General features: G+C 41.6%; 1 protein-coding gene across 3 annotated transcripts in view; it reads right to left on the bottom strand.

Annotated features, from left to right (window-relative positions):
- DEPTOR (DEP domain containing MTOR interacting protein) overlaps window positions 1–25,896 on the bottom strand; it is a 148,079-nt gene that overhangs the window by 61,029 nt on the left and 61,154 nt on the right. For all 3 annotated transcript variants that reach the window (XM_068525539.1, XM_068525540.1, XM_068525542.1), the window contains exon 4: window positions 16,571–16,749. In XM_068525539.1, coding sequence (XP_068381640.1) covers window positions 16,571–16,749 — 179 coding nt within the window. The remainder of the gene's footprint in view (window positions 1–16,570; window positions 16,750–25,896) is intronic.

The raw sequence follows: 25,896 nt of genomic DNA, 5'->3' as shown, positions 1-25,896 counted from the left end.
TGTGGCTACATTTTTTCCCTGATAAATTATTAGGATGAGTTAGCAAAGAAAGGAATTTTTAAAAGCCGATTATCTGAAAGAAGGAGAATTGGCTTCTATTCCATTCACACATATATTCTAAGGATGAATATAAAAACTTATCATCTTAAGCCCTATAAGTTCCACGGAATATAAGACATTTTAGGCTACTTATCTAGCTGGAGAGAGGAAGATCACATACTTGCATCCATCCTTGAAATGTCTGCTGGCAGATGACATAACACAACAGACATCATGAAATAAGTAACTGAATCCAGCAGTGTGATAAGAAAGTAAGAAGGTGGTGGTGAGGAGGGGGGAGGGGGAAAGTAAATGTGTACATCAACTGTCCCCTGAATAGCACTTCATCAGAACTTTTAAAAAGTTTTAGAATTTAGAAGAGTCAAAAGAGGGCTTAGACAGGGAAATAAGGATAATGATTATTATAATAGGGAAGAAAAAAGACCAGCAAAGGGTGAGGCTGAGGGGACTGTGACTAGTCCTGCAAGTTGGGGTCAAAGCTAAAACGTCTTCAAGGTCACCTTCCAGGCAGAAGACCCTCCCTGGCTGTGATTAACATCGTTATCATCAGAACATCGCACAGCAGCAAAGGTGGGCATGGCTCACCACTTCACCCAGTGTGCGATGGTGGGTGAAGGATCTTTCTGGGCCATCAAGGATGTCACTCCATCCTACCACTGGCTCCATTTCCTCTTGTTTTCTTTTTTATATCCTACTGAGCCTTATAGCTCCTCCTGAAAGGACATGAGCACCTACAGACATTGCTTAAGAGGACTGACAAACTTTAAGGATTAAGAGGTGGCAGATGGGCTTCCCTGGTGGCGCAGTGGTTGAGAATCTGCCTGCCAGTGCAGGGGACACGGGTTCGAGCCCTGGTCTGGGAAGATCCCACATGCCGCGGAGCAACTAGGCCCATGAGCCACAATTACTGAGCCTGCGCGTCTGGAGCCTGTGCTCCGCAACAATAGAGGTCGCAATAGTGAGAGGCCCGCGCACCGCAATGAAGAGTGGCCCCTGCTCGCCGCAACTAGAGAAAGCCCTCGCACAGAAACGAAGACCCAACACAGTTAAAAATAAATGAATTTATATATTAAAAAAAAAAAAAGGGGTGGCAGATTTAGTCCTCAGACATTTGCGTTAATAAAAGGCAAATAAATTCTGCCTATGAAACTGCTGCACCTTCCCTGCCAACAAAAGCTTTCAGCTGTTTCACACGTCCAGGTATGGATTTGCACTCTTTTGCCTCCCTGCCCCTGCTAGGTCACAGTCCTACAGAGTCCAAGCAATTTATGTCACTTAGTATGCTGCATATTAAAAAAAGTGTCAAAACTAAAATATATAAATATTATGCTTTTTAAATCATGTGTCTGTTGGAAAATACGAATCGAGCATTAATTACAACAGAAGATGAAAGCTATTCTTTCAAGAAAATCTAAACTGTACTTAAAGCCATAACTACCCATCTCAAACCATCCTAAAGGGATGCAGGAGTTGAAAGAGCTCTGTTTTCCAAAGCAGCACAAGTCCTTGATTCGAGAAGGTTAGGCAATTGTGTTTAAGCGCCTATGCCACACAAGGACAGTTAGGTGCCTGGGATACAAAACTCTTCAAAAGGCAATACCAACAGTGAGTCAGAGAACTAAAATAATTACTTCCTGAGTACTGACAATATTAAGAAGAGGATATGAAAGCAGGAAATTGATTTTAGGGCATAAAGTTCTATGAATTGATATTACTAAAACAAAACACTTCATATACACAAAGTTAGAACCCAATTACACTTATTTAATTGGTTGAAGGGAGGAAAGGAGATGGAAAAGAGGAAAAAGGATCCAAATAACTTCAGTAAGATTGCAGAAAAGACGAAAATCAAAACATGACATTGTAATTGTACGGGTTTCTGCTGCTTCTGTGTCTTACTGCTAGAAGAGTAAAGGTAATAAAAAGATGGAAGGTCAAATTATATTTTATTCCTCTCTATGCGTCTTTAAATAAAAGCTGGGTGCATTCCAAAGCCTAGAACCTCATGTTGTTAGTGATAAAATTCAGAACAGAGAGTATGTTTTTCAAAAATGAAGTTGTTTTTCAGAGACTAATTCATATTGTAAGTGCAGAGAGGTCTGAAAATAAATTTACTTTGTCTGGCAAATGGAATCCTTCATATGCATAATTCAGTGAAAGAAATCTGTAACTCTGTTCTAGAGCCTTTGGAATTGTTGGCATAAATCCAAGGGCCTTCAGTGTTGATTTATTTTTAAAAGTATATATTCAGCATAGAGTATGTATAAGATATTAAGACCAGCAATGGATGAGGCCATTAAACGTATATTAATCTCTACCCACCAAGGCACCTGATGATGAGGATATATTGATGATAACAATAATAAGAGTAGCAATCAGCTAACATTCACTAAGTGGTAGACATGGCATGATTATATCATTCAGTTCTCAAAGCAGCAGAGAGAGCTATTATAATTATTCGTATTTTACAGATGAGATTACACAAGGTCAACTTGCCCAAGGTCCCATAGTCATTAACTGGAAGATCCAAGACAGAAGCATTGACAGATTAACTCTGAAACCCCATCCCTTAATCTCCTCACTAGACTGTCTCCCGTCCCATAATAATGCCAAACAAGGAGGCAGATGAGCTTACAAACACCAGAAAACAGTCTGCTTTTTCCTCATTTATTTCTGTCGCCAGGTAACAGAAGACAATTTGGCTGGGCATGTTTTCTACAAAATTCTTCACCAGGGTAAAATGTTGATTACCTTGGAATTGCTTATTAAAAGGACAAAGCAACAGCATGGTAAACACCCCTCTGCCTACAGATGGTCTTGGGTTGAACACTGGCTTCACTCTTTACTAAGTTACTTAACGTCCCTGAACTTCAATTTTATTCATCCGTAAAATGAGTTGAAGAGGTAATGAAACAACACAGGTAAAAGGCTTATTAGAGTTTCTGGTACATAGAAGCATTCAATTAATGTTAGCCATGTGTGGGCTTCCAATTGAGGGCCCACCCAGGTGTCAGTGCCCAAAGGATACCTTCCTAATCCTTTTCAGACTTCACCTATGTAAGGAAAGCTTCTGGCAGCAACTCTAGGTGGTCTGTGGGAAAAGAAGGCATCCTACCTAAACCAGATAAATTCAGCACGGCCAACAACGTAGAGAAGGACATCCAATGTGATGCTGGAGGTATCAGAATAAATCCTACTCAAAACCACTAGCTGTGAAAGCCCACCAAAGCCTTATTCCCAGATGACAACTTCTTACCATTCCCAGAAAGGTAACCCGTATAACCTGTGGGTGCTTTAGTGTACAGTAATTTATCAGGTGTTCCATATGAGACCGGAGAGACTAGGACCCTTGAAGGAGGAAGAAGCAGACGTTCAGAAAAGGAGGATGTCAGTGGTGAGATTTAGCAGCTTTAAAAAAAAAAATGTCTCCATATATTTCTATATTATTTATACTTGTACTCATCTTAAACAAAAAAGGAAAATAGGAAACACCTCACCTACTTTTTTTCCCAGTAAACTTTATGTTTTAAAATAATTTTAGATTTATAAAAAAAAGCTGTAAAGATCATACAGACAGTTCCCATATATCCTTCACCCAGCACCCCCTGATGTTAATATAACCATGATACATCAGTCAAAACTAAGACATTAACATTTGTACGTCCACCTGCTTCAAATCTACCTTAGAGCTACCAGGAGCTCAGTGTGAGGACAGAGGAAACAAACCGTTCCTTGGAAGCCCCTGTTTCAGAGGGAAGGTCACTTAGTTACTTAATGAAAAAGACATTTGTCCTTGTGGCTGACAATGCTAGCTGCTTGTCCAAAACCCATTTTCCCTTTCTTCCTCCTTTATTATTTGTACAGGGCAGCAGTGTGCCTGGCTAACAGCATTAGATTCACTGATTGCCATCCGGCGAACAAGTCCATGTTGACACAGATCTGGCCCATGTAATGTCGGTAGAAATCTCTGGGAAAGGTGACTCTTCCTAAATAAAGAGGAACCTCTCTGTTCAAGCAGGCATTACTACATTTTCTCTTATTTGTAGCAAAACACAATTCTGTTATTGTTCCAAACTCAGGTCTGGACACAGAAATCAAAGGCTTAAAAAACAAACACTTTCTGTTTATCTGCAGCCCACACCTTGTAACAAACTATGCTTTACTCAGAAGCCAAGACTGATTAGACAGAAAGTCTTACAGGCAGAAGATATGCCTTCCAGCAGCTCGGCTCTGATTCCCTGGTGACAGAAGTGGTTGTGGACAATCCCTGGGTTTCAGTGTTTCCATCTGCGGAAAATAAATTACAAAAACTTCTTTTAACCAAAGCAAGTGAAATTAATAAATATATGGGAAGCCACAGCTCTCTGGAAGACAGGGTTGCAATGAGGCCCGTGCACCGTGAATAAATAATATTGTTCTGCTGTCAGCAAAAATCCAAAGGATCCCATGACAAAGACTAGGAATTTAAGAAAGGGCTCCTGAATTTGGGTTCGTATACTGGATAAGCCCATTCTGAGCAAAAAGAGAACTGCTGAGTTCCAAATGATCTCAGTCAACAATTTCTGACTTGTGGAAATATTAAAAATATTTAATCAAAGGAAATATTTAAAAAATCAGAGAAAAAAGAAAACATGACTGTGAAATCACTGAGCTAAAGAAGAGAGAAGAGGGACTTCCCTGGCAGTCCAGTGGTTAAGACACCTCACTTCCACTGCAGGAGGCATGGGTTCAATCCCTGGTTGGGGAACTAAGATCCCACATGCCGCACGGCAAAAATTAGGAAAAAAAGTAAAAAAGAGAGAGAGAGAGAGAAGAATTGTTGCCATTCCAGAAACTTGTGTGGCTGGCACCCAGGTTTACTCGGGTGTCCAAACTGGTACAGCAAAATAGAGATACCAAGGTGCTTCCTCAACACAAACTTTCAGGCATTTCAGCCGTCGGGGAACAAAGATCTCAACAAAGATCTCTGAGCTAAGGGGCTGAAAAATGGAATACACACTCACCGGGATACCACCATACTCTGTGCTGGTTTCCAAAAGGTCTAGACCTTTCCTCTCCAGAATGGTTGACAAGCACCAGAAATGTGGCAAGGAGCTATAAGTGTAAAATACACACTGGATTTGGAAGATTGAATATGAAAAAAAAGAACACAAAATAGCTGATTGCTATTTTCCATATTGATTATATTTTGAAATAACATTTTGGAGATAATGAGTTAAATATATATTATTAAGGTTAATTTCACCTGTTCCATTTTACTTTCACTGCGGCTATTAGAAAATTTAAAATTACATATATGGATTGCATTTGTGCCTTTCATCCTATTTCCATGGAAAATAGGATCAGTCTAGAGGCTGGTACCTCATAGGAACAGATCAGCTAACCAACAAACAAGTTCATCCCTTTACGTGTAGCACTTTGAGAGCCATTTGTCCTAGAAGATAAGTCTTATCCTGAGCTCCTGACAGCCAAGTGGTCAAAGGTTGTTGGTATCGCTGTCTGCTTCCACCCCCCCACACACACTATCTCCCCATCCTATTTCCTTCATTTTGATGAGGAAGTACGTTATGTTCCCACTTGACAGGAATCCTTGCTTGAGGTTATGCTCCCAGCAACTGTGGAAGAGGACTTCAGAGAGACAGGAGTGGTTTTGCCAGTGGCCAAAACCAATACCCAGACCCCCTTCTTTGGCCTGGTGGCTTTGGTCATTTCCAATCAGACTGAAACCTAAGCCACAGCTAAGGGAGTGGCTAAAATAAAATGGAAGGAATATAGACTCTGATATGCAGGCCTTCCTCGGGTGGAAGGAGAGAGGAGAGGGGCTGGGCTCCTTGTTGGGTCAAATGTCATTACTGGGACAGAGAGGAAGAAAGTGAAGGGGACCTTTTCAGAATAAAGTTAGATAAAATGTTAGAGACTTAAAAATGTTATGTCAGTTTAAAAATAATATATATAAGCAATTTTACAAAAAGATTACTCTCCATTTTAGATTAAAATTGCTTATGATATTAATAAAAGTATTTTTCCAACTGTAATAAGGATGTGTGTGTGTGTGTGTGTGTAATCCCTTCTTAAATTTTAACTTAATACTGTTCTATAGTCACATTGCTCAGAGTTTACATATGGTTGGGTCTTTTTTTTACAATTTTTTTATTCATTTAAAAAAATTTTTAAATTTATTTATTTATATTTTTGGCTGCACTGGGTCTTCGCTGTTGCACGCAGGCTTTCTCTAGTTGCGGTGAGCGGGGGCTACTCTTCGTTGAGGTGCAAGTGTTTCTCATTGCGGTGGCTTCTCTTGTTGCGGAGCATGGGCTCTAGGTGCGCGGGCTTCAGTAGTTGTGGCTCACGGGCTTAGTTGTTCCGTGGCACGTGGGATCTTCCAGGACCAGGGATCGAACCCGTGTCCCCTGAATTGGCAGGCAGATTCTTAACCCCTGTGCCACCAGGGAAGTCCTGTTTTGTTTTTTACTTGAAGTACAGTTGAGTTACAATATTGTGTTAGTTTCAGGTGTACAGCAAAGTGATTCAGTTACACATATTTTTTTTTCAGATTCTTTTCCATTATAGGTTATTACAAGATATAGTTTTCTGTGCTATACAGAAAATCTTTATTGCTTATCTATTTTATATATTTATATTGGTGTGTATCTGTTAATCCCACACTCCTAATTTATCCTTTACCCTCTCTACCTCTTCCCTCTTTGGTAACCACAAGTCTGTTCTCTTTATTTGTGAGTCTGTTTCTTTTCTGTAAAGAATTTCATTTGTATTGTTTTTTAGATTCCACATATAAGTGATATCACATAATACTTGTTTTTCTCTGACTTCCTTCACTTAGTATGATAATCTCTGGGTCCAACTATGTTGCTGTAAATGGCAATATTCCATCCTTTTTTTATGACTGAGTAATATTCCTGTGTGTGTGTGTGTGTGTGTGTGTGCGCGCGCGCGCGTGTGTGTACCACATCTTCTTTATCCATTCATCTGTCAGTGGACACTTAGGTTGCTTCCATGTCCTGGCTATTGTAAATAGCGCTGCTATGAACATCAGTGTGCATGTATCTTTTCAAATTACAGTTTTCCTCTTCTGGGTATATGCTCAGGAGTGGGATTGGTGGATCACATGTTAATTCTATTTTTAGTTTTTTAAGGAACCTCCATACTGTTCTCCATAGTGGCTGCACCAATTTACATTCCCACCAACAGTGTAGGAGGGTTCCCTTTTCTCCACACCCTCTCCAGCATTTATTTGTAGACTTTTTCGTGATGCCATTCTGACCAGTGTGAGGTGATACCTCACTGTAGTTTTACATATGGTCAGTTTTATACCTAATAATCACGCCATGGTATCAACAGACTTCAGCTTGTTGATCCATTTCTGGCAGAAGAGGGGACGAGGGAGCAGGGCGGAGGCAGATAGAAAGAAGGAGCGTCTCCAAAGGACTATAGGCCGGAACACAAAAGACAACCCAGTCACACTGCCTGAGACAAACGGATCAGCTAAGAAAAACTGAGTTAAAGTGAGTGGCTAAGACTCGAGAGCCCTAAGTGGCGGGTGGGAGATTTTCTAGAGGAAGAACTAAGAGGGACCTCAGTGTGGCAAAGATGAAACGGCTGTGAGAATAATCATCATAAGTGCTCAAGGAGAGCCTGGGTCCCACACAGGAATCCCTGCCCAAACTCCTAGCCTCCCAGCTGAGAAAGAAGCTCCCTCAAGATTGACACAGGGTCAGAGCTAGAAAAAAGAGAATGGAGGCAGTCTGTCCTTAAAGGAGAACCTCTTAACTTTTTGCCCCCACTGCCCCCAATCGCCCCTTGAGGGCTGTGGTCAAGCTCATGTCCATCAGTAACCAGGAGTGAACACCACCGTGCTTCTTGACCAGGAGGAGAGGGAAGGGGCACATCAGAATCAGCAGTCTGAACTGTCCATTCCACCCAGGAGATCCTGACATATCGTTCTTTTAATAAACTTGAGACCCCAGCCTCCATGTCCCTCCAAAAATGACCACCGAAACCCAGCTGAGTCCTTAAATTACCATGTAAGGCCATAAACTTCAACTGCACAGAGATTGTGTGCATGTGTTTTAAGGCTTCCTTGTGCCGCTTTAACAAGGTCACATTTGGGCAAACTGAAGACCATGTACTGCAGCGGCCACTGGCCCACAAGCTGTCAGGAGCAAGGCAGGAGTCGGTAGGGGCCCAGGCTACAGAGCCACAGTCTGTATCTAGAGGATCAGTTTCTGGACACCTGACAAAAGCTATACTGATGTCAACTAAGGAAAGAAATATTTACAGTTATGACACTGTTCACAAAAGACCTCTATTCTTTTCACATAACACCCTTCTTTTGGAAGATTACATAAGATGAGGCATCTCTCACTCCTTTCATACTTTCTAAAAGTCAAGTCTTTGTGTAGCTACAGACCTGTTGTCCTTCAACAAAACCAATACTATATTGTGTGCCAAAGTATTAGCCTGTGACTTTACCAAGGAAACCTGTTTCCTTCTGTTTGCATTGTAACAGCATGCTGGCTGTGTCCGTTTTTCTTCCTGCTTTGGATTCAGCTATAATAAAAAGTAAAACAGAGCCAAAGCCTATCAGAGGGCACAGTAGGAAAATTCCCAGAAATTTTAAATTGAGAAAGGAAAAAGTTACAGTAGATAACAGCTGCTGATAAAGATGACACTTGAAATATTAATTATTGAAAGCAGGTTGAGGAAATATCCTACCCGATCTTTATTTTCTTCTATTCAGAGTATAACATTTAGGAGCTAAGAATGATTATGCTCATGGCAAATGCTTAAATACTGTCATCTAAAGCAACAGGGAAAATAATATCAAGTGAATTGATTTAGGGGGAGGATTAAATGAACTAACAGCAGGAAAGGACAGCTTATCTGTTGCTTTCGCCTGCCCAGCCTGCCTTGTGGTAACAGAACTTTCAAAAAAAAATTTTTTTTTCTTTGGGTGGAACAATGACCTGACCCACCACCACTTGGTTAGTCTGTCAGTCAAAGGGCCCTGCCTATCCCGGGGGCAAGAGGTGGGCATGTGACCCAGACTCAGCCAATCAGTGTTGTTCTCTAGAGTTTAGTCTCTGGAGAGAGGGACAGCATAGGCAGAAAACAGCTAGCACTGGTTTCTTAGCTGTAGGTGTCTGAGAGGGATTGCCCTTCATCACTAGTTCCTGGCAACTGGATCCCCAAGAGCTGCTCTGGTTCTTCTCCAGGCAGCTTGGCTTTCCAGTGCTTTAACTATTAGTTAGCTCTGCCATATATTTGAAGCAAATGATGATTGAGGCTGCTTATATTCAAAGAACTCTAGCTGGTATAAACACCCAGCTCTGTGCCTGGCAAATGGCAAATCCTCAAAAAGTGGTCACTACTGTCGTTCATTCGTTCAACACATTTTCTACTGAGTAGCTAATATATAAGTGCCAAGCCATGGGGGATACAGAGACAAGAAAACAAATCCTTTTTTTTCTTCTGGCTGCACGGAGCAGTATGCAGGATCTAGATACCAAACCAGAGATCGTACCAGTGCCCCCTGCCATGGAAGCACGGAGTCCTCACCGGTGGACCACCAGGAACTTCCCCGAAAACAAATTCTCTGTCTTCAAAGCACTTATGTTCCAGCTAAGGGTAAAGAAACACTAAGATACTGGGTACCACCTGTAATAGAAAAATCTTAATTTTGTTGGTGGCGAGGAGTTACCACAAAAGCAAAAGCAGGAGAGGATAGTCTTGATGGGGAGGAAGAAAGGGCAGGCAAGCAAGGGTAGGGTGCCATTGACAAAGACTCTCTCCTTTCCAGACTTCAGGCAGGTTTCTCTGAGCCCTCATTTACATTTTTTTTAAAAAAATATTTTTATTTATTTATTTGGCTGCGTTGGGTCTCAGTTGTGGCACGCGGGCTCTTCCTTGAGGTGTGTAGGCTTCTCTCCAGTTGTGGCGCTGGGGCTCTAGAATGCGCGGTCTCAGTAGTTGCAGAGCACGGGCTATTTGCCCCTCGGCATGTGGGATCTCAGTTCCCCGACCAGGGTGGAACCCACGTTCCCTGCATTGGAAGGCAGATTCTTAACCACTGGACCACCAGGGAAGTCCCTGAGCCCTCATTTCTACTAGGCCTTGACCTTGGCCCCTATCCTGTGGTAACAGAACTTCCAAAAAAAAATGTTTTTTTGGTGGAAGAATGCCCCTCCCCGACTTGGCGAGTCTGTCAGTCAAAGGGCCCTGCTCACCCAGGGTCAAGAGGTAGGCATGTGACTCAGCCAGATTTGACCTACCCAGCCCAGCCTTAGCAAAGAATCCTGCTAAGTCAGGATCCCCCAAATCGTGATATCTGATCACTCTTATTATTTTATCAGGTTCCTCATCCTCCATCTTTGACGTCTAAGTCCCTGGCCTCAAAATCCCCCTGCCCTCGGTGTCTCCCAGGAATCAATTTCCATCCACTGACCCCCTCACCCTGTTCCATGGCTATAAATCCCCACTCGTCCTTGCTGTACTTGGAGTTGAGCCCCATCTCCCTCCCCTGCTACAATACTCCTATTGCACTATTCTTAAAGTCTTCCTTACCATTTTAACAAGTGTCAGAATAACTTCTTTCTGTAATATCATATGGTCTCGGGCAAGTTGCAAACTCCTCAATCATCAGTGCCTTTTTTCTTCCTTCCTCCCATCCTTCCTTCCCTCCCTCTCTTTTTCTTTGGCCAGGCTATTCCAGGCTGGGCTGAACTCTGTCAAGTGCTCTTAATTACTGAGAAGATGGGGTTAATTCCTGTCTGGATCTGGCACCTAACTTCCTTTGCAGAAGATCCCAAATGCTCTCTTCATGGCTACCAGGTAGAATGTCTCAGCTACTGTCTTCCACTGGAGAATGGGATCACCAAAACTACCCTCAAGCAGCTGGGAGGATTAAAAATATAATACATGGAAAACTGCTTTGTGTGTTGCAAAATTTATATAAATATATTTTTCAAAAACAAAAGAAAAAGAAAGAGGGCTTGATGAAGTGTTGAAATTGTTAAAGTGCTCTGACTAAATCTTTAAAAGAGGAAATTATACGCCTGGACACAGCAGCGGTAGCCTGATTATCCAGGGTCAGCTGCTGCAGCTGTGAGCAATTTACCCACGTGACTCTCTGCTGTCTGTTACCCTCCATTTAAGGATAAGATAGCTGGAGAGCAGCTCAGCAGTTGAGGGAGATATTTACGTGAGTAAAGAAATGTGTTCATCGCCTTTGCAAAGGTCACACAAAAATCTCAAGGTACTCGGTCATTGTTTGCGATAAAGGAATCTTGTAATATTTTATGAGCTAACAATGATTATAGTTGCAATATCTGACAGGCTGTGTGGGCTGATGCAATAAAAGTTGAGAATTTTTTTCCTAGTCTAGTGGAGGTTACAATTAGCATCCAATCTTCTTTACTGATTAAGAGCCGGATTGCCTTGATGTGAATCTTGAATCCACCATTTACTAGCTCTTGTCTTCAGCAAATTACTTAACCTCATTTTAAGAATGAGAATTATTATGATACCTAACTCATAGAGTTATTTAAAGGAGTAAATGAATAGAGTGATTAGAACAGTGTCTGGCATATAGTAGGGACTCTGTACATTTTAACTGTTATTTAGAATTGATCAGGTCAAGTACAATAGCTGGCATGTGATGGCCATAAGAGGTAGACTCTGCTAAAAGCTTTTGCCCACCTCCATCGTTTAATTCTCACAGCAGCTCTGTGCAGGAAAGAGTTACCATAGCAGCCTTGAAACAGAAAAGCCTGCTTGTGCGGCCGGCCCGTGGCTAGCTTCTGGGAACTTGGCTTTTGAAAGGTTCTCTGAGTTACCGTCTGATAAGGCAACTTCGCTTACCTGGGACACTGAATTCTGCTGTACCAGCCTGCCCAGATTGTTTGCACAAACACTGCAATTAATGGAGAATACGTGCTTTCCTTCTGAGAGCCTGGAAGGCAGGGAATGTGGCTGCCTGGGCAGGCAGAGTATACCTCTGTGAGCAGCCCCCAATAAAAATCTTGCCCTCTGAGTTTCAAGTGGGTTTCCCTGGGCAGAGATATTGTACACGTGTTACTGCACGTCCCTGCTGGAAGAAGGAACCAGTTCTGCCTGGCCCTGGAAGGGAGAACAGAGGAATCCTGCACCTGGATTTCTCCAGACAACACCCAATGTGTCTTTTTCCTTTGCTGATCCTTCTCTGTGTCTTTTTAAGATTAAAAAATCTTAGCCACGAGTCCAATCATATGTTGAGTCTTTCTAGTACATGTGGGTAGTCCTAGGATTTCAAAAAGCAAAACCAAAAACCCAACGAACCCACCAAACATAACTCTCAAAGGTATATAATATGACTTTAATTTAATAAATTCTAAAACCTGAGGAATGGAAGAGTTGAGATGTCGACAAGGTCACACAGTAGGTAAAGGAGCTGGGATGTAAATCCTGCCTGTTTCCCTCCAAAGACCATGTTCATTCCACAGTGCCGGGCAGCCACACCCGATTACATACATCCTGGACCACCAGAAACTCCTTGCTAAGGCACAATGCCTAGTAGCTACCGGTTAGCTATGCAACCTTGGAAAAGTATCTTAAAGGCTTTGAATTCAAGAATTCTTCGCTGTAAAACTGTAATAATGATAATAATATCATTATATATATATATATATATATATATACACACACACACATATACATTTGCATGCAAGTTAATTACTCAGCTAACAAGTTCTGTCTTGATTACAGAGCACCATTAACCATTCATAAATGAAGCTGGTTAGGATTTCATAAGTGGGCTTGATTTTTATGCCTACTGGTTTCAAGCTAGGGAACCACTTTTATCCAGCAACCTTTTGCTCAAAGCCTAGAGGCTGACTTTCTTTAATGTTTAACTTATGAAATTAATTATTAGCTGGACAATTCAGAGCTCTGCTTAAGATACTAGCTGGTATTTATCATTAACTCTAACGTACACATATGTGGTGGCCATGTTTTCATAACTCAAAGTTAGAATCTGTGATCTAGCAATGAGTTGCTGTGCTGGGAAACTGGAACTCCCTTGGAAACTCTGACTCTGTATATAGAGAATATTCAATCCTCCTAAAACCAGGGAAAACAAACTTCCGTGGATAAGATTTGCTAACAATAATTCCTTATTTTATCCTTTACATCACAACGTTATGGCATTTATAGCATTATAAAATTGGCATTTATAGCATTATAAAATTACACTGTAGGGGCTTCCCTGGTGGCGCAGTGGTTAAGAATCTGCCTGCCAACGCAGGGGAAAACGGGTTCAAGCCCTGGTCCAGGAAGATCCCACATGCCGCGGAGCAACTACGCCTGTGCGTCACAACTACTGAGCCTGCGCTCTAGAGCCCGTGAGCCACAACTACTGAGCCCACGTGCCACAACCACTGAAGCCCGTGCGCCTACAGCCTGTGCTCCGCAACAAGAGAAGCCACTGCAATGAGAAGCCCACGCACCGCAACAAAGAGTAGCCCCTGCTCGCCGCAACTAGAGGAAACCCGTGCAGCAACGAAGACCCAACGCAGCCAAAAAAATAATAATAATTACACTGTAATTGAGGTATAATTACTCACTCTTTGGAAATCATTTGGAAACAATTTGTGGCATCCTCTATCTTCTCTCTGAAGTCGAGATGTACATTATCAGTCAGTAAACGGTAGTATAAAATGCTGGTTTTCTCTAGAGCTTGGTATCACCAAGTGTTCTGTCTGGAGCAAAGATGACAGCATTAACTCTAAATCAAACACACCATTTTTCATGGTGGAAAGCCCCAGTCACTCCAACCAATTCTGAGTTCACACTTATTAGCGATAATATCCATTTGGACATTACCACCTGAGTGGCCTCATACAAATTACTTAACCTATTGGTGCCTTGGTTTCCTTATCTGTAAAATGGAGATAATAAAAATACCTGCCCTGTTAATTAATGGTTACTATTTTGTACACTTAAAAAAAATTTGTTAAGAGAGTTGATCTCATGTTAGGTGTTCTTACCACAATAAGATAAATTTAACAACAACAAAAATTAGAATATCTGACTCAAAGAGTTTAAGAGGTTTCAATAAGTTAATGTGTAAAATCTCTAGAACAGTGCCTGGCACATGGTGTAAAATAAATAACCAATAAATAAAATATATCCTACAACTTCAATTGCTCTCAAATTGCTTCTATATCTGTTTTATAATCTCTACAAGACTATAAGCTGTTTAAGGCCAGGAACCATACTGGCATTTTACAATTCTATCCACCTTCCAAACTTCAATCAATAGCCCAGCAGGAAACATACTAGACCGTCAATAAACAGCTGTGAGTGCCATTGTGGCAACATCAGTTAGGAGAAAACACCCCAGAATATACTGAGTGGCTTGAGTGCCTTGCAAACCAATGCTTCTAGATCAGGGGCTTTCAAAATATTTGACCACAATGCAGAGTACTAATTTTTATGTTACAAATCAGTGCACACATGACTATGGCCATATGTTTATATAGTGTATATCTAACTGAAATAAATGTTTTGCAAAACAATCCTTGACCTTATTACATAAACTATGCTCTGAAATTTCTATTCTAGTCAAATGCCATCCACTGCATCTCAAACTTTTAAAGTGCATTCGAATCACTCGGGGTTATGCTAAAATGTAGATGAGATTCAGTAGGATCAGAGATTCTGCATTTCTATCATGTTCCCAGGTGACACTGTGGGTCCATGGACCGCACTTTGAGTACTAAGAGTCTAGTCTAGTCTAGGAAAAAAAATTTTTTTCTTAGTAGTTTTTTTATTTAAATTTTATTGAAGTATGGTTGATTTACAATGTTGTATTAATTTCTGCTGTACCGCAAAGTGACAGTTATTTATACATTCTTTTTCATATTCTTTTCCATTATGGTTTATCACAGGATATTGAATATACTTCCCTGTGCTAAAAAAAAATGTTTTTAATGCTGGGGGAATGACTCCCTAAACTTATTTCACTAAACCCACTAAAGGGTTGCAATCTGCAGTTTGTAAAACACTGCTCCCAATAATTTCAAAAGTTTCTTTCAAATAATTCCATTATTATCTCCCTAACACTGGGATAGAAATTCTAGGCCTGTGTAGAAGTGGAGGTAGGAGAGTCTACAGTAAGAATGATTCAAGTATTACCTTTCATATTGACTCCTAGGCGGAAATGCTTATCTGGTTCCCAGCCCTTTCCTCACTGTTCTAAGCCTACACCTTGCAGCTATATTAGTAAACTGATTGAGCGCTTATTAAGAGCAAGGCACTGAGCCAAGTGCATTATATCTACCTCCTGTACTCCTACAACCAACCTATGCAGGTATGCCCATTTTACAGATGAGAGAAGGTAAGTAGCTAATCACCGGTGGAGCTGGGATTCCAGAGCCTATGTTCTTGCAATAGCCAGCCTCTAAGAACTGAGCTGGCTCCAGTGATCCTTGCCTCCTGGTTATCACACTCATAGTCCTCTCTCATACTCAATAGGACTGACCTGGTAACCAATAGAGTATTGAAGAAACGACAGTGTGTGACTCTCAAGGCTCAGTTAAAAGACACTGTAGCTTCTGTCTCGCATTCTCTTGGATCACTCCCTCTGCAAGAAGCCAGGTTGCCATGTCATGAGAATTCTCAGGCAGCCTTATGAAGAAGTCCATAGAGCAATGGACAGAAGCTTCCTGCCAACAGCCAGAACCAGCACTTGTATGGTAGGCACAAAAGTGAGCCACTGTGGAAGCAAATCCTCCAGGCTGTCAAGCCTTCAGATGACTGTAACCCCAGCCGATGTCTTGACTGCAACCTCATAAGAGAACCTCCAAGCCAAACCACCCACTAAGCTTCTCCCAAATTCCTGAGCCACAAAAACTATGTGAGATCATAGACATTTATTATTATTTTATACCATTAAGTTTTAGAGTAATGTCTTATGTAGCAATAGATAACTAATAGAGTTCCTGAACAGTACACTATATTGCATTATGGTTCAGCCCTAAAAAAAAAAAAACTGAAAATCTGATGAAGGCCTTTTGGCTACTTCTTCAGTGTGGCAGCTTGAACCATGGTTCAGCAAATTTTCATTCTCCCAACGCAACCAACCTTGCGAGAGCCATCTACTTCCCATCCAGACTTGACCAGATGACCTGCTATAGCCAGCTGGACATGAAGCTGTCATGTTAAATCACACCCAAGCAGAAGTTTTTGGAGACACTGCAAGAATCTGCCTGCCTTCTCTAGCTTCTGCCCTCACCTGTCAAAACAATATAGTCCAGTGAGTGGATGCTCCTTTACTCTGAGTCCCAGAATGAGAAGGCATGAAACACATAGCTGAATGTGACCCCCAGCTTGCCGACAAGCCGAGCTGAGCCCAAGCAGAGGCACAGTTGACTTACAGAGCCATGACTGAGAAGTAAAAGCCTGTAGTTGTAGCACAAGATTTTAGGGTTTAGCAAAAGCTGACCCGTACACTCACCGTGCTGTATGATGCTGTGCTCCATAAGCCGGTGGCAAAGCTGTTCCGCCTCTTTCCTTGTGGTGGCCTCACCCTCTTGAACCAGCCAATCCAGGAATTCAGACGCCATGAAGGTGCGCTCATACTTGACCCCTTCCTCTTCCCTGGGCTGCAGGAGTGTGCTTTCAGGGCTCATCAGCCTGGGAGGAAGAAAGTGAAATAAATAAATAAATAAATAAATAAATAAACCTACCCTTACCAGTGGGGAGAGGGAAGAGAGGAGGGGAAAGGTAGATTTGGGGGTTAAGAGGTACAAACTACCATGTACAAAATAAACAAGCTACAAGGATATATTGTCCAGCACAGGGAATATAGACAATATTTTATAATAACTTTAAACAGTATAATCTATAAAAATTTGGACTCACTATGGTGTATACTTAAAACTAATATTGTAAGTCAACTATACTTCAATTTAAAAAAAAAGAAAGAAAGAGAAAGAAAAAGAAACCTACACAAAAGGAAAATTACTCATTTGACATTCCCCATCCCAGGCTTCTGTGAAGTATCGCCGCAAGGTTGTCAGACAGACAGATGTGGCTGTCAGGCGCCCCAAACGCAATTGTCAAGAGGAGGATCTGCTTCAGAAGTGAATAAGGTGCATTTTTTTCCTGGCGATCAGAAAAAAACTGAAAAAGCAATCCAAAACTCTAGCTTTAGCAAACTGTATTCAGTTTAGCCATCTTGAAAGGGAGCTCCTGACTAAACCCCACCCTACTTTTCAAAAAAACTCTCGTATTTCTTTCCTAAAGGCATTTTGCCTTTTCCCAAGTCATTGGGCTAATAAGAAGACTACTTGCTATGGACTGAATGTTTGTGTCTTCCCAAAATTCACATAGTTGTTAGGGGAACCACTGATTGAAACCACCCACCCTGGCCAGGCTAGATAGTAGCCACTTGCTGGAGTTATCTTAAACAGGAGGTCTTGGTAAGGAATGCAGAACTAACAAGCTACCACCAACCGGAAGAATTCGGGAAAGGTCTCAAGGAGAGAGGAGACGCCAGCCCATATGTCCTCCCAACCTCCCAGAACCCTTCTCACTGGAATCCATCTTGGCTGAGCGATGCAAGCGCCACCAGGAAGGACCCTGAGTCAGAATGACTGGCCTGAGACAACCTGGAAACTAACCCCATTCCCATAAAACCCGAGACTGCGAGCCACGTGGCAGAGCAGTTCTCCTGGGTTCCCTTACCCTGCTGCTCTCTGCCTGGGCACCCCTTCCCTATAACGTCTCTTGCTTTGTCAGCACGTATGTCTCCTCAGACAATTCATTTCCGATTGTTAGACAAGAGCCCACTCTCGGGCCCTGGAAGGGGTCCCTTCCTGCAACACAAGGACTAGGGGTGGGAAAGATCTTGGGATATGTGAGGGTATGAAAGGAAATAGGTGTGCCCTGACATAATGGGGGGATTGGTAGGGACCAGGTCAGCAGATCCTTATGGGCCCCACTGAGGATTCTATTCTAAGTGCAATGGAAAATAATTGAGAAGTCTCAAGCAGAAGTATGACAGGATCTGATTTAAGAGTCCAGTATATTGGCAACAATTACATAGTATGCTCTAAATGTATTTCCACGTAAAATACATCTGATATGAGAGGGTCCACCTATTAGGCTCTCTAGGGCCCTAGAAGAGGTCCCCCTTTCTGCAACATATTGAAACACTAAAGACCAATGTGATAGAATTTGGAGATGGGGCTTTTGGGAGATGATTGTTTCATGAGGGTGGAGCCCTAATGGGGAGGAAGAAGTTTTCCTCTACCCTTTTACGTTCTTCTGGCTGGTCTAAGAAGTAGATTGACATAAGACTGATTAACAGGAGGAAATCATACAAAAGTTTAATAACATGTACAGGGGAGAGACCCAGGGAAATTGAGTAACTCACCAAAATGGCCAAAACCCTCACTTTATTTATTTTTTTAACATCTTTATTGGAGTATAATTGCTTTACAATGGTGTGTTAGTTTCTGCTGTATAACAAAGTCAATCAGCTGTATGCATACATATATCCCCATATCTCCTCCCTCTTGCGTATCCCTCCCACCCTCCCTATCCCACCCCTCTAGGTGGTCACAAAGCACCAAGCTGATCTCCCTGTGCTATGCAGCTGCTTCCCACTAGCTATCTATTTTACATTTGGTAGTGTATATATGTCCATGACACTCTCTCACTTCCTCCCAGCTTACCCTTCCCTCTCCCCGTGTCCTCAAGTCCATTCCCTACGTCTGCGTCTTTATTCCTGTCCTGCCCCTAGGTCTTCAGAACGATTTTTTTTTTGATTCCATATATATGTGTTAGCATATGGTATTTGTTTTTCTCTTTCTGACTTACTTCACTCTGTATGACAGACTCTAAGTCCATCCACCTCACTACAAATAACTCAATTTCATTTCCTTTTATGGCTGAGTAATATTCCATTATATATATGTGCCACATCTTCTTTATCCATTCATCTGTCGATGGACACTTAGGTTGCTTCCATGTCCTGGCTATTGTAAATAGAGCTGCAATGAACACTGTGGTACATGACTCTTTTTGAATTATGGTTTTCTCAGGGTATATGCCCAGTAGTGGGATTGCTGGGTCGTTCTATTTTTAGTTTTTTAAGGAACCTCCATACTGTTCTCCATAGTGGCTGTATCAATTTACATTCCCACCAACAGTGCAAGAGGGCTCCCTTTTCTCCACACCCTCTCCAGCATTTATTGTTTGTAGATTTTTTGATGATGGCCATTCTGACCGGTGTGAGGTGATACCTCATTGTAGTTCTGATTTGCATTTCTCTAATGATTAGCGATGTTGAGCATCCTTTCATGTGTTTGATGGCCATCTGTATATCTTCTTTGGAGCAATGTCTATTTAGGTCTTCTGCCCATTTTTGGATTGGGTTGTTTGTTTTTTTGATATTGAGCTGCATGGGCTGCTTGTAAATTTCGGAGATTAATCCTTTGTCCATTGCTTCGTTTGCAAATATTTTCTCCCATTCTAAGGGTTGTCTTTTCGTCTTGTTTAAGGTTTCCTTCACTGTGCAAAAGCTTTGAAGTTTCATTAGGTCCCATTTGTTTATTTTTGTTTTTATTTCCCCTTCTCTAGGAGGTGGGTCAAAAAGGATCTTGCTGTGATTTATGTCAGAGAGTCAAAACCCTCACTTTAAATACTACCTTCAGCTAAAGACAAAAGAGGATGTTGGGGTAGTGGTTCAGGACTTCAAAGGGGAGGAAGGCAATTCACATGGAGATGTAAAGGCAACTGTTTGGTAAATAAATGTTTGTTGTGTCATGCAGAGACAATGGGACACAGAAGGGAATTTTAACAAACAGACTTGCCAGGTTTCTCCTTGCCTACACACCTAGCTCATACTATAGTTATCTATGTTGATAGCTCCCTTCCTGGAAGAGGTCCTCTATCTAAAACTTTTTAGGCAGTTAGGTCACAGGTCAAAGGTTCTTCCAGAGTCTTTTGGGCCTTGATTGTTTTCAGCTCGAAGTAATCCACACACCAAAGAGACATTTTGGGGTGGCAAACTGTTCCCCTACAGACCCATGATGAGATTACTGTCCTTATAGGAAGGGACAGAAGAGAACTTGCTTCCTCTTTCTCTCTTGTGACGATAATACAATGAGAAGACCTCTGCAAACTAAGGTGCCTTACCATATACCAGGTCTGCTGGCGCCTTGATCTTGGACTTCCCAGCCTCCAGACTGTGAGAAATGAGGGTCTATCGTATAAGCCATCCAGTCTATAGTATTTTTGTTAAAGCAGCCTGAACTAAGACAACTACATAAGTCACTCCTTTACAACCCCCCTAGCCCCACGTATCCTGTCTCACACCTACCTTCCCATGCACTCTTCACTCCTCTAGCTTCTGCCTTTACTACTAGGGGCACAAGCATTCTCCCTTGTGTCCATATACGATGGACATCTTGTAGGTCCCCCATGTGGTTGACATTAATAGCATCAGATGCCATTGAGCACTCCCCTCAGTTAGAAGGATGTCACACACTGCACTGGTTTCCCTCTGTTCCTACCTTTTCTCAGTGACCATTGTGGGTTACTGCCTCCTCATCTCCATGGACTTTAAAGGCTGGAATCCCTTGAGATTCAGTTCCCCAAATATCTCTCTTCTCTCGTCTCTCAGGCAAGTTCTTATATCCCCATGGCTTCAATTACCATCCATGCCCCAAGGATTCTCAGGTTTATATCCTTAGACCAGGGCTCTATTCCCAACCCCAGACCTTTGTATCCACATGGACATCCCAAAGACACCTCAAAATCAGCAAGCCCAAAACTGAACTCAGGTTCTTCCCTCCAAACCTGAGGTCCTGTGCCTGTGAGTGCTTCCACCATGCAGCCTGAAAACAAGGCTTCATCCATGATGCCTTCATCTTCCTCAACCCAGTCTATCAGTCTGAACTGTGGTTTTTACCTCCCAGATAGCTCTCGTATATGTCTAAGTCTTCCCATCTTTGGCACTGCCACTGCCTTGGCCCAAAATACCAACACCTTTAACCTAGACAGTTACACTGGTTTCTTAATTGGACTATACTATGCACCCCCTCTTGTTCTCAACCCAACCTCAAGCACCCAAGCCCAGACACAGCAATTAAAATGATCTTTTAAAAATTTGAACCTGAAAATGTCCTGCCCCTGTTGAAGATACACTTTAATGGCTTCTCATTGCTTTTAGGCTAAAGACCGAAACCCTTTATATGGCCTATAATGCCTGCATGACCCTGACCCCATCCCCTTTGGAACATTCTCACCTCTGGCCACCGTGTGCTCCAGAGATGCTGGGCTTCTTTCAGTTCAAACATATTATGCCCATCTACCACAGGGCCTTTGAATATGTCATTCCCAAACCTGGAACATTCCTCCTCACTTCTCTCGACTATTCCTCTACTCCTCAAGCCTACTTAACTCCTTATCCTTTGCATTTCAATCATTATCAGATCTCCATTGCTCCCTATACAGTCTATGTAATTATCAGATTAAAGACTACCTTCCCTACTCAATTATAAGCTCCAACAGGATAGACAGAGTCCATGTTTGTCCACGAAACCTTGTACAATGAAAACAGAACCTCATAAAATGTCACAATCATTGTATCATCTTCCTTTAGAACTGTTCCTGATGAGTTCTTGTCTTCTATATGAAAGTTCATTTCTCTCTTTTAAAAACCTTCAGGTCTTCTCAAACTAACAATAGTATGCAACACAAATTGTACCATTTCATTCTAGAGCAGGAAGAAACCTTAGAGATTATTACGATACAACCCCCTCTTCATCCATATGAGAAAAATGTAATTCTCATCCAAATGAGAAAAAGTGAATGACAGCATTCAGTGTTGCGGGGAGGAGACTTGCTCAGGGTCATACAAATGAGAGCACTTTACACATGTTTATAAATCATATCATTTGTGGGTAATTGAACCTGCGTACCTCAATATCCACTCATATGATGTTCATTTTCAGTGCTTTCAGACTTAGAGCCCAATCCTGCTGTGGAAAGATTACTCAACTAGGAATTTGAAGATTTAAGTTTTATTCAGAATGGGTCACTTGGTAGCTGTGAGATGAAAAGCAAGCCACTTTTCTTTTTTTAACCTTCCTTTTTCTCAAGAGTATAATGATAGCTTCGCCCTTCTGTTGTGAGAATGATAGGGTGAGTGTGAATGAAACAACTTAACAATACAAAAGACAATGTATATACAAAGCGTTAAACTTAACTAATCATGGTGCATTCCTCAGGGCGTGTTGAATTTGTGCCAGTAGCTACAAGGGGACTCCTATGACTCACCTCCACTCTTCCCAGAATCTTCAGCGTTCTACTATTTGGAAGCCATGGAAGGAGCACAGCCTTGGGAAGCAGGACACCTGGGACTCAAACACAACTCTGCCACAAACTAATGACATGATTTTTCACTACTTCAAGCGTCCCCAAACTCACATTAAATGAGGAAGATAATACATGTTCTACTGCCTTCGCTGGATTGCTATCATTAAAAACTTTTGTTAAAAAATTCTAAGAATGTAAGTGTATGCTTTTGTATTTAAGAGTATTTACACTAAACTGATAAGAACAGATACCATACTTGATCTTAGCCAAAAGTTCAAGAAGTAACTAAGAGTATTTATAAAAGCTTTTAGCATATAACTGAACTTATTAAAAACCTTATTCAGCTTGTAACAGAACTCACTTTAAAATCTTATTGGCAGGGGAGTGATAAATTAGGAATTTGGGATTAACATATACACTCTACTACATATAAAATAGGTAAACAACAAGGACCTATTGTATAGCACAGGGAACTATACTCAATATCTTGTAATAACCTATAACAGAGAAGAATCTGAAAAAGAATATGTGTATATATATATATATACATATATGTATATATATATATACATATACACACATATATATGTGTATATATATATGTACACACACACACACACACACACACATATATATACATGTATGACTGAATCATTTTGCTGTACACTTGAAACCAAAATAGCACTGTAAGTTAACTATACTTCAATTAAAAAAATTAAATCTGCAAAAAAAAATATTATTTAGACCTCTTCCTAAGTGAACCCTCTTCTGTACTTTAATCCATCCTTAGAAATAGCTACTAGGCTGCTTTCAGAGGCTTAGTAGCAGCTGAGTTGGTATGAGCCATAAGAATTATATTTAATATAATAATGACCAGGCCCTCCTTAGAAGATGGAAGGGACAACTGCCACATATACATCAACACAAGGGACAGAATCCTGACATTCCATAGGAGATTATGTGCCATGATGGCCACATCAGCTCCCCTCATGCTTCTTTCCAATTGACTTCACTGCTTCTCCCATCAAGAGGTTGAGTCTATTTCCCCTTCCCTTGAACCTGGGCTGCCTTTGTGAATTGCACTGCCCAACCAAATGCAACAGAGGCAACATGATTTGACTCCCACAGCAAGGCTTTAGGGGGCCTTGCAACTTCCACCGTTGCCCCCTTGGAATGCCATACTGAGACTGCGGTGTAAGGAAGCAAGTGTAGCCTGTTGGAGGTGAAGAGGCCACAGGCCCAGGCGATAGCCAGCACCAACTCTCAGACATGAGAATGAGGCCATCTTGGACACTCCAGCTCAGCTGACCCTCCAGCAACCGTATGAATGAGCCCAGGTGAAACCAGTACAGGAGTCGCCTTGCAAGCCACAGAATCAGGAGAAATAATATATCATTGTTGTTTTAAACTAGTCAGTTTTAAGGTGATTTGTTTTGTAGGAATAGATAACTAGAATATATTCATATCAATGAGAAATGGCAAAAAAGATGTGAAACCCACAAAGAGGAACATGTCACATCAGTTGGAAGGTACTGAAAGAACAGTGCATGAATACCGGAAGGTCTTGGAAATAAACTGCATAAAATAAAGCCACATAGAGTTAGACCTGGGAGCCTGCATCAGTGATAGGAATCTAGAAAACAAAATGCCTAAATAAGGAATACTACCACTTCCTCATTTCTTTTCACCCTCAAATAAGGTATTTTATTTATTTATTATTATTATTATTTTTGGTAGCTCCGAGCAGCATGTGAGATCTTAGTTCCCCGACCAAGGATGGAACCCATGTCCCCTGCATTGGAAGCACAGAGTCTTAACCACTGGACTGCCAGGGAAACCCCCAAATAAGCTATTTTAGGGTGAAGACGAGCTTCCTCAGTTTTCCAGTTTTAGATGTTATTTCTCTAAGAAATCTCCCATCCCACAAATCTAGACCACGTGCCACTTCTAAGGGCTCCCAGAGTCCCTGAAAGGCCTTCTCAGAGCCCTGGGGAAATGGCCTGCTCACTTAACTATAAGCTTCTTGAGACCAGGATCCCTGTCTATGTGGTTGATAGCTGTTTCCTAGTACGGTAGGTCCTAGAACAGTATTTGCTGAATGATAAATGAAACTCGTTTCTCTGCATTCCCCTGCTACACATCATTATCCTAGAGTATATCAAAAATGACCCCCTTAGAATTCCCTGGTGGTCCAGTGATTAGGACTCCATGTTTCCACTGCAGGAGGCATGAGTTCGATCCCTGGTCAGGGAACTAAGATTCTACATGCTGCAGAGTGGCCAAAAAAAAAAAAAAGGTCCCCTTAGAATGACCCTGTGTGGAGACGAGGTGAATCAAGAGTTTCTGCCCTACTGAGACTCCATTTAAGATACAGACACAAACGCCTGGCCTTCACTTCTGTTGTCAAACCACTCTGTCGCTTCCAGCTTAGCAATTTTCCTTTCAGGGTGTGGGCAGGACAAGTGGATAGGGGTTAATTTGTGTCACTTCTTGAAACCAGAAAAATGACCTGCCAGCCCTCTAGAGCTCCTGCTAAGTAGCTCCTGGCCTCTGGACAAATGGCTGGTTAGCTGCTGCTGCCAATGTGAGCTTTAGACAAGAGACCAGTTGGCAGGCCTGCCTGGATCGGCTCAGCTAGCTATTTAAAACATGCTCCACAGCCCTTAGCTCTTCCTTATTTCATTTTCCCTTAAAATCAAGCATAATACTATTCCTATCCAGATTCTTCTCCTTAGGACAAAGGCTTGCCTGGGATTGATTTTAGTATCAATATGTAGTCACAGTGTTAAGACAATAATTTGACTCACTACTTGGTCCAATGATCTCTTGCTATGTAACAAGTTGCCCCAAAACTTGGTGGCTTAAAACAATCACCATTTATGGGAATGTATTTAAATTGGTGCAGCCAGTATGGAAAACAGTACAGAGGTCCCTCAAAAAACTAAAAAGAGAGTTGCCATAAGATCTAGCAATCCCACTCCTGGACATATATTCAAACAAAAGTATAATTGAAAAAGATACATGCACCCCTATGTTCTTTAAGTTTTTTTTTTTTTTTTTTTTGGCCACACTGCGCAGCATGCGGGATCCTAGTTCCTCAACCACGGATCGAACCTCGCCCCCTGCAGTGGAAGCACAGAGTCCTAACCACTAAACCGCCAGGGAAGTCCCACCCCTATGTTCTTAGCAGCACTATTTACAATAGCCAAGGCAAGGAAACAATCTAAATGTCCACTGACAGATGAATGGATAAAGAAGATGTGGTACATATATATGGAATGGAATACTACTCAGCCATAAAAAAGAATGAAATAACATTTGCAGCAACATGGATGGACCTAGAGATCATTATACTAAGTGAAGTAAGTCAGAAAGAGAAAGACAAATACTTTATGGTATCACTTTTATGTGGAATGTAAAATATGACACAAATGAACTTATTTACAAAACAGA

The sequence above is a fragment of the Eschrichtius robustus genome, chromosome 17, assembly GCF_028021215.1.
Source record: "Eschrichtius robustus isolate mEscRob2 chromosome 17, mEscRob2.pri, whole genome shotgun sequence".
Classification (NCBI taxonomy): domain Eukaryota; kingdom Metazoa; phylum Chordata; class Mammalia; order Artiodactyla; family Eschrichtiidae; genus Eschrichtius; species Eschrichtius robustus.
The sequence above is the reverse complement of the archived record's forward strand: the minus strand, read 5'-3'. Positions and strand labels throughout refer to the sequence as shown.